The sequence below is a fragment of the Poecilia mexicana genome, unplaced genomic scaffold, assembly GCF_051168715.1.
Source record: "Poecilia mexicana isolate PSO_F unplaced genomic scaffold, ASM5116871v1 scaffold_1, whole genome shotgun sequence".
Classification (NCBI taxonomy): Eukaryota; Metazoa; Chordata; class Actinopteri; order Cyprinodontiformes; family Poeciliidae; genus Poecilia; species Poecilia mexicana.
The window spans coordinates 15,493,746-15,503,641 of NW_028263370.1; the positions used below are offsets into that span (position 1 = coordinate 15,493,746).

Below are 9,896 nucleotides of genomic sequence, written 5' to 3' on the forward strand. Positions count from 1 at the left end.
GTGCCACAGTCTTTACTTACTATAACACTGGAACCGTTTTGGTGTAAAAACACTGTTAGAGTTTCCAACTTATCTAACCCGCCTATTTCTGGACTGTGAGAGAAAAGCAGAGCACAGAGGGAGAACACTCATGCATGCAGATTGTATGCAAACTCTGAACAGAAAGACCCTGAATGGCACTCGACCCATTCAAAGTTCACAAAAAACGACAAAGGAAGGCACCACAAACCTCAAGACGGTAACTCTCGCAGATCAGTGGTTTGGTGAAAGTAAAGATCCGAACAGGAAGGCTCTTTTAATAAAATGTTTTTTGTTTTTTTTTTAGGTTATTGCATTTCAGTCCTCCAGGGATTCCAACACACCAAATAACAGTAAAAAGTCAAAGCAATCATACAATGTAAGGTGGCCTCTAAGGCAAAACATTTACAAATGAGCAAAAAGAAAACATTTTGTTTCATGAAAATTAAATGTTAGAAAACAAAAAGTTGCGTGTTGCATACAAAGAGAGTGAAGTTGCTCCATTGCATGGTTCAGTGCCACCAAATGGTCTCTTCTGGTGAGAAAAGCATGTCTTTAAGATGACAGCAGTTCAGCGACGCTTGTGGTTTCCTTCTGTTCACATCTGATAAACTCATCACCAAACCCAGTCCGGACCTTTAAATACCACAGATTCTGAGAAAAATCTTATTTAGTCGTTTACTTGTTGTACCGATTTTCAAACAAAATTTTGGTTTAAAGCCAAAAACAGCTACATGACAATAATAATTTTCTACATATCTGACATTTTAACAACAGACTTGTAAACCACTGTTATATCTAGCAGTTAGATCTGCTGCATCAATATGTGGGACACAACAGCATCTGGTCTCATTGTGTCTGACTCTTGTTCTCTCTTACTTGCACTGTAGATCACATAGATTTGACGCTTAGTTTTGAAAAAAAAAAAAACATTTAAAATTTCTTGAGTATTAACAGATGCGAACTGAAGGAAATACAGAAAAAAATGATCAAGTAGGCCCTGTATGGGATTTTTAAATTGATTTTTTTTTGGCTTTATTTTTTAGAAAACCTCAAAAGTTTACAAGTTAATTAAACGGTAAAAAACAAGACAGAGTATAGTTCAGTTGTACTGTAATATTAAAACGTTAAAAGAAAACAAAGCTTAAAAAAAAGAAGTAAATCTTGCCCAGCACAATAAAAACCTACTGGCTGAATTTCTAAGCAGCTTGGCCTCGTCCGTTCCTGCTCATGATTTCATACACATTATCGGTGGAGACTTTCTGTTCGCCTCCCGCTCTTCTCCTGATGCACCACTGCTTCACCTGTAAGCAAACAATTCACAGAGGAAACCTTCTTTATTATTCTAGCATCGTTGTGGATGAAAAAAATAATAATTCAGAGTTATGAAAATGCAACTTAATTGAGCGACAAATTTTGAATAAATGGGAATAGAAATGTTCACTTTGAGGTACAAAAAAAAAAGTATTGATACCGTTTAACTTGTCCTCCTTTAGGAAGCAATGGGTTTTGTAGACTTTATGTAATAAACTAACACAAAGTAGTATTTAGCTCTGAACTAAAGGGAAAATTATACGTATTTTTCACAATGCATGGAATAAAACAGCATTTCTCCTCCCGGAGCTGCTGCCTAGAGGATGGATGGGACCGAACAGGATTAAGTACGCAAAGGGAGTATTTATACAGGTGGAGCGGATAGCCTGAACGCAGAGGGCTGCTGTAGCTGAAGCTCAGTGTAGCTTCATGGATGAACCAGACAATAAATTTACCACCATCCCGGTAGCAACAAATGGGTGGCGGAGCGCATCACGGGGGTACAAAGCTGGCAGATGTTTAGTTGTGTGTGACGAAAGAGCCCAATCATGTTGCTAACATGGACACAAAAGTTATATAGTTGGGCAAAGTGAGAGTTAATCTATTAAATTGACTGACAACAAATACATAAACTAAAGAATGGTGCTCAGACATTTTTTTTAGAAGCGTCTTTGTGAACCTGCTGCTTTATTATTAAATTGAATGTAATTTCAGATTTTTGTATAAAATGAGCTAATACCGTTGCAGGGTCACTTCTAAACTACAGAAAAGTCATTGCAGGGATACACAAATACGGAAATTTGGGACGATGCTGATATCTGACAGTAATACTGCTGTTATGGCAGCATTTACAATGCTTTACTTTATCTCCTTTTTAATTAAATTACTTAACTGTCAGAATAATCAATAGATTACTCGATTCTAAAGTAACAGTCCTGCTGTCCAGATTTTTTTTTTCTTTTTTAATTAAAAGAAAATTGAAAAACGTTTGTTTTTGTTTCCCCACTTCACAACTATACGCAGTAATGTTTTATCTATCACATGTTTGTTGGGGTTATATGACAAAATGTGAAAAAGTCAAGGGGCTAAAACACTTTCGCAAGCGGACACATGTTAGTGGTACTTTTGTTGAGGGGGCTGTGTAATACGTAACGTTACGTGTAACAGAAAGCAGCACACGCAAGTTGGACAGCAATGGAAAAAATAAACGTAGCCGGAGTAAAGTCAGAGGAAGCCGCAGGCGCATTTTCAATGTAAACATAACTGTGGTGGTTTAGATGTTATCTGTATTTGAGTTTGTGGGTGCTTGTCATGTTCCCAGCAGTTAGATGGTTTCAGATAACGGCGTTTCAGAAATGGGTTAGAGTGATCATATCCGCTGATAGACATTTCGAACCAGTGTTGCATTCTAAAGGTTGCAGAGCCACAAAGTGTTGAGCAAAGAAGCAAATTTACCCTTGGAGTGATCAGCAAGAAGAAGATCCACATGGCCAGCACACTGATGACACAGATTAAAATTATAAACAGCATCAGTGCTGTCCTTGTGTCAACGAAGGTGGAACATTTGGTGGGAGGCATCGTGGGACATGACATTGTTTCTGTGTGAAACAGAGGCAGAAATTAGCAACAGAAACCATTAAATTCTCTTGAATATTTGATTTCACGAGCTGATGCTGCACTACAACTCCAGATAGAACTGGAAATGAATGTAAATCTTCTTTTGTGTTTTTACTGCATTTCTAATTTAGATGAGTAAGAAACAAGTGTTTTTTTTTTAATAATGTTTATACACACACATATATATAAAGTGATTCAAACAACCTGCAGATAATATTTTTCCTTCCATTTGTCCTTGTCTTCATTGGAAATTTGTATATACAATTGTTATTGTTTTATTTTTTTCTTTTGGATCAAGGTTAGAAAACATAAAACAAGACAAAATTCCCCCACTATTAACCTACTGAGACAATACCTGTTTCCTCAAAGCCAAAATAAAGATTAAAAACCATTTCAAAGGTGTAAATCATGACAATCTAAACACAGAAATGTGGTTTATTGAAGACAAGACCTGTGTTGCCAATGACTTAATGAGCGGATTTATGGTAATAGGATCAATATATTCTGTAACCACATTTACATATATATATATATATTTTTTTGTTTGTTTGTTTGTTTTATTTCTGAGATAATTAGTTAAAGCGACGCATCATAGCCCTGTCTTTTAACACCTTGTAATGTGATTCTGTACAAACAGATGGTCTTCTGAACGGTTTGAGACATGTTTGGTCATATGTGAATTAAAATGCTAGGGAAAAATGTTTCATATTTCACTTTCTTTGTTTACCTCTGCTGCAGCTGTTTTTGTTTGTGATTGAAGAGATATTTGCTCGTGCATGTAAATTAGAGCAATCTACTTCTTAAGGTGATCGCAGAAATAAGCAGTCAGAGCAAATTGTGCTTAACAGGATATGAACTATTTTAAGGTACTGCACTTTTAACTATTGTTCTGCTGCAGTCCTGTTTAGAGAAATTTTGAGCACCAACTGCTTTAATTGCTTCAGGGTTTTCTTTGTCTCCACTTGTGTCCATTTTAACCAAATGATTCAATGCTTATGGTTTCCATCTTCTTGCACAGGACAATATGTCATCTGATTAAACACTAATCTTTAGTTTTGTTTTTGTTTTTTTTACTTTCAGTTGAGCAGAAATACAGAGCACTTCCCCAAAAATGTTACTGGAAAAACAATGAAAACTGTTTAATCAAGTTTTTCTAGAGTTTTGGTTTGTGCTTTTTGTCATTTAGAGGTTTTTTGTTCTTCATTTAAACTCTTGGTTGGTCTAAGCCTAAGCAATTTATCCTCATAAATCAGGATTATAGAAGCATGAATGGAGATACATGCATGCATGTAAATACATTTCTCAATTCTCTGTAGAAGTATTAGCCACAACATTTTATTTGCGTTACATTTATGCCAATTTTTTTTTGCTATTAGATTATCATTTTTTGTTTTCAAGTTTTACCTTAAGATGCCATTTTGACTTCAATATACCTTACAACTGTAGCTTCTGGAAATTGTCTTGTATCTGCAAAACGACGATAAAGACGTCTCATGTTACTTGTAAGCTCAATGCTTTAATGTTTGTTAATGTTTGTGGGCTGATGGATGGGAAGAGTGAACTGAAACTGTACTCGTTAGCATAAAATGAACTCATTTTGTTTCACATTTAGACCAAAGCCGGGTGGTCTAAATCCTTCTGTGTCTAGTCTAAATGTGACATAAACTCTGTGTTTGCTGCATACAAAATCATTTTAAACGTATGTTTACTCTGGTCCATAAAAGTATAAGCAGAGTTATAGAAAATTCACTCCACAGCTGTACACAACTCTGGAATGACGAATGACATTGTACATAAAACCTAAATAGAATAGAGAAAATAAACAAACCTGTTATGAAAACTCCGTAGATGCTGCAAATGACAAAGACTTTATCTGATTTTTTGTAGACACATGTGTAGACACCCTGGTCATCCACGGTCAGGTTGCTGATAGTAAAGGTCATGTTAGGTCTGTGTGTCTGGATCCTGTGTTCATACTTTCCTCTTGGCACAGTCACACCCTCAGGTGTGAAAGAAAAGAACAAGACCTCATCCTTCTCATGGTACAGATACAGATAAATGTATCCGTCGATTTTTTCTGGACATTCATTGGAGGAGCATGTCAAACTGATGCTTCCACCAGGCTCTTGGGAAATGAGAGTGCTCTCTACCATGAAACAGAAAAATTGTCTCATTAGATGGTCAGAAATATACAGACATAATGACTGACACTGAAAGCTGCTGAAACGCACTTGAACATAAAAGCTGAACCTACCTGAATAAGCAGAAAGCCAGACCAACAGCACAGCGTAAGCCAGTAGTGCCATTGTGGACCAGCGCTTGCTTTTACTGCAACTCTTTCACCCTGCAGGTTAAACCCTGCAGGTTAAACTGCAGGGTTTAACCTGCAGTTTAACCTGCAGGTTAAACTCGACGCTTAGGAAGAGCGAGGCAGATGTCATGGTCGGTCAACCGGGTGACCCGTCAGCTCTTCAGTTCCCGAAACAAAAAGAAAAGTAAACTGACCAATAACATTTAGGTTAAGGACATGCATGTGCGCACTCCTGCAGATGCATGTCTGCCTGTCTCCCTTGGAGACAGTTGTTACTACAACCAGGGAGAGAACTAAAACATGCAGGATGCTGGCCTTCGAGGACCGACTTTGGGCACCCTGCTCTAAAGGTTTTGTTTTAAGTGACTTCATTGAATTATTTAATTTCTGTTGCTTATTTTCACATATCTGTCCCATCATCTCCAACTCCCTCGGCTCGGTTTTATGGTGAACTTCATGGCAGACCACGGCTGTGACGTCAGCCCCGGCTTCGCCCTCATGGCAGTGGCATTTCAATGGGTGGTGGTATGAAAATCAAGCTGCATTCAGATCTGGGAGTAGGAGAGGTGTGCCTGCGCCCTCTACTGGCCTCTACTGGCCTTACCCTAGTACGTGAAATCATCTCAAAACAGAGCGACCTTAAAACCAGCACATTTGGGAAGTTTTATTTTGATGTAAAAAAATAAATAAAAAATCAAAGAGTGACATAAGCATGGTTAAAAAAAATCACAACACAAACCTCTGCCCTGTTTCACTTTCTCTTGTGATCCAGACATTGTGTCATAAAAATCGATTAAGACAATATTCAAAATGTACGTGTTGGCTTCACAAATGTCATTTATTTAACTACTTGTTCATTGGCTTTAAGGATCCACACAAAACAAATCCGTATAAAACGTATAAAACATAGTTTTATACGTTTTATCAGTGATTCTTGAGAATAGGGACAAAACAGGTCCTATGGATAAAGCATGAAATTTGAATAAAATATACACAAAATATATTTTTTTCAAATATCTAACTAACCTAACCTGGGTCATGTGAGCACAACAATGTATATTTTTCTTTTTTTTTTTTTGCTGATTTTTTTATTTTAAACATTGTAGTCGGTGGATGATGCCTGTAAAAGCCCTTCTCCAGGAGCAGAACTCAATACATTCTTATAGTTTAAAACAATTAAAGAAATACTAAAATTATATATTATGACAATTAAGTATAAGTAGTCATATAAATGATTATAAAAGTATCGATAAATTGAATTAAAAATAATTTTTAGATATTTTCCAACTCCGTTGAAATTTGTCCTTAGTTTTTGTCAACACCGTCAGAAATGAAAAGAATGTAAAAATATCAGGCATTATTGGGGGGCACCAGAACTTCTGAGGACCCCATGACGTTGTCTTTTCTCTTCCTTTGCTAGGAGGGCTAGTTAGCTCCGGTTAGCTTAAGTTATTCTTTAGTTTTTTCTTCTGTTTTATTCCTAAGTTGTTTGTCACAACCATGATGTGTCAACTCCATAACTGACAATTTACAAAACTTTGATGAAATTTTGCGAAATAAAAGCTTAATTTTGGTATAATGTAAAGATTTCATGGACCTGACGAGCTACAATATGGCCTCCTTCAGAATAACATCATATAAATTGAGGTAGTTTGGCATTTCGTCAACTCCGTCAGATGTCAACTCCGTCAGAGTTTTTCTGACTCTTTCAGTGAAATTGTTGTCAAATCTCACTTAAATGTGCAATTAATTCATTTTAATGTATTTTACATAAATTGCATTACTTCACATGTACCAAGTTTTTCATTTTACTCACTAGTTTGTCACCACCTTCAGTTCTGTGTCAACTCCGTCATGCACTGTCAACTCCATCAGATGGACTTTTTCTTGTTTTTTTGTTTTAAATAATATTTATTTTATTTCTTGAGAAGCATTTGTCTGTAAATTGAGTAAAAATATCACTAATGGGGTATTTTAAAAATCATTTTAGATTTATTTTTGTCAGATGGTGATGACAAAGTTTTGGGTCAGGTCGATTAAAAATGTAATTTTTTTAAAAAAATTCGCAACTGGGAGCCTGTACCTTAGCATCTTCATATTTTCTAAACATTATTTGTCATATTTGCATACATAGGGTTGAGAAATAATTTTAAAAAAATATGGGAAAATTAAAACCCATTTTGTCCCTATTCTCAAGAATCACTGATAAAACAAACCATGTTTTATACGTTTTGTCCACAAGATGGCGCAGAGCAACTCATCATCATGACAGAGTCAAAGTGCAATCACGTCAGACACCTCAAAACAGGAGATGGGCAAGATTAAATGGATCTTTGATGTAGTGTGTCTTCAGCAGACAACAGGAGATGAACAGGAGATTATCTTTCACCAGAAATACAGGTGTTTCCTTGTCTTCTCAATGTCCCGCATGCCGCTGCTCGTCCAGAGCTCATCCTGTTGATGTGGTGTGCTGAACAACAACCCCATTCTTTAATCTTGCAAAGGATTTTTCTTTACACAGCATTCTATAGACCATGAGCAGAAAACCTTTAAACTTTATTTTTATTATGTCCACCAGATGGAACTCCTTTGGCGCTGTTCTCTGCACTTTGTCTAGAATGCATCTTCTGTGCCTTTCTAAAGCAGAAAAAGATGACTGTGTTACAGTCTGAACGGTGATCCAGTTCGGATCTGACCCGGATACAACAATGCTAACCACAACCTCCTGACATTACAACCCATTCTGAATCATCAGATCACAGTTACAAACTTTATGTGCAAATAAATACACACACGGCAACATCGCAAAGTGTGTATGTGAATGTCAGCTGAGTAAATGAGATGATTTATTAAAAAGTTTTCCATCCAATGGTGCAACATAGTGGTTTAAGAGGAGGGATTGCTGTAATATAATTGATCTGATGCAGTCACCTGAGAGTGTGTCCTCAAATAGAAAACCTTTTCACCAATTGGCAGAATAAACTAAACTACAGTGTTTTATGAATAGAAATGAAGTGGGATGTATACACGATTTGATTGGATTTACTTAATATGTATTTAGACTGCATCTTTTTAGCTTAAGCTCTTTAAGATTAGATTTGTTGTGAGTTTGCTCTGTTTACGTAAAGCAAATCGAATAGACGTTTGACATCAGTTACATGAAACCACTCTTAAAAGGATAAAGTCGACACTACTGTTTGAGTGTGAACCACTGCAAGTTCGTTCTTGTTTGGCACAATAAAACATTGTGGAATGTTATATGGGATGGCACAAACCAGGGCAGAGGCAGGAGCAGGGTAGCCCATTGAAACAACAAAGTAATTAAAATGACTATTGTGAGTTATATTTGGTACAATATGCCTACTGTGCTTAAGTGGAAAGCAAGATTTAACAAGTATATTGCGAAAATTCCATTTTCCATCAATCACCATTAGAAAATGTCGAAACTACAATTAGGTTTCGCTATTACTGAGAAGCGTCAGACATGAAAACCTGTAGATAATGTGAGATGGGTGTGGCTTCATAGGGACAACTTTATTTCCTTCTGTGCTTTTGTTTATTCAGTTCTATGTAGCAAGAGCACAATCAGTCTCTTTGGTCGGACTGCGCGGCATATCAATCCGCCCTCCATATGTAGGAGTGAGACCATTTTCAATGCAAATCTTTGACTTTATTTGACATTTTAAGTGTATCTTAACATCTTACTCCAGGTTTCAGATCACGTACACAAGTACACAAGTACACAAGTTTTTTTTGTTTTTTGTTTTTTTTCAAAGGATTCTTTTTGCTCTAGTGGCCTTTGTTCGATAATGAATTGACAGTAACATGGGTTGTGAGAGTGGAGGAAGACATTTGGCAAAGATCAACAGGCCAGGACACATTGGCCAAGTAGAGTATTGATGCCTTTGTATATGGGTCACGCACTCTTCCTCTGCTCTTTTAATTAAGAATGTTTTGGCTCTATTGACCTTTATTTGACAATAGATGGACAAGAAAGTGGGTTATGGGAGAGAGAGAATACATAAAGGTCAACGTGGGTCAGGGCTCTACCCCTGTGCCCACATTAGTTCATATTTGGGATGGCTTGTAGCTCAGTCGAATAAATTGAAGATGTGTCCGAGAGTTTCATGCATACTAGTGTAAAATGAGGCTTAGTTGAGGCTTAGATATTTTGTACAATTAGACAATTAGAGAGACCAGTAGCACAAACATGTCTAGGATAACGAGCTTTGTCATAATTTCTACCTAAATATAATGGCAGTTCTGAACACAACTAAATCTGAACGCTACAGATGGTACTAAAACATATTTTTTATCCTCTGAAATATTAATGTCCTCTGCTTTGCTGCAGGCACTCCTGATATTTTACTCTTACACTACTTTGTTTGGCAAAGCTGTGTCTGTATTTCGCTCAAGTCATGAAGAGATGAGAGTTGGTTTTAGCTCCCATTAGATGACAACGTTAGATAACATAGTAACACAGTTGTTAGACAATCACAACACTACTGTTACATACAGTTATGCCCAGTAAGGATGCTACCTTATCCAGGTAACACCCTAGTGTTGGTAGAGCAGTAACAATGCAGGGACCCGGGAGGATGTAAGCAGATAGAGGCTCTACAAGGCAGAGTTGGAA

The 9,896-nt window shown here is 36.8% G+C and overlaps 1 protein-coding gene across 1 annotated transcript; it reads right to left on the minus strand.

The window, feature by feature from the left end:
* Positions 1–290: 290 nt before the first annotated feature.
* On the minus strand, positions 291–5,286 carry LOC106920279 (uncharacterized). Its single transcript, XM_014991195.2, has 4 exons — positions 5,204–5,286; positions 4,778–5,095; positions 2,788–2,930; positions 291–1,322 (listed from the first exon to the last, which is right to left on the minus strand). The coding sequence occupies exons 1-4, from the start codon at positions 5,253–5,255 to the stop codon at positions 1,218–1,220; spliced, it is 618 nt and encodes a 205-aa protein (XP_014846681.2). The 5' UTR covers positions 5,256–5,286; the 3' UTR covers positions 291–1,217.
* Between the last annotated feature and the right edge of the window lie 4,610 nt (positions 5,287–9,896).

Coding starts and splice junctions, on each gene's coding strand:
- LOC106920279 (XM_014991195.2), bottom strand. CDS start 5,255: ATGGCACTACTGGCTTACGCTGTGCTGTTGGTCTGGCTTTCTGCTTAT. Junction 5,096..5,203: donor CTGGCTTTCTGCTTATTCAG/GTAGGTTCAGCT, acceptor GTTTCATGGTAG/AGAGCACTCTCATTTCCCAA. Junction 2,931..4,777: donor CTACGGAGTTTTCATAACAG/GTTTGTTTATTT, acceptor TGTTTCACACAG/AAACAATGTCATGTCCCACG.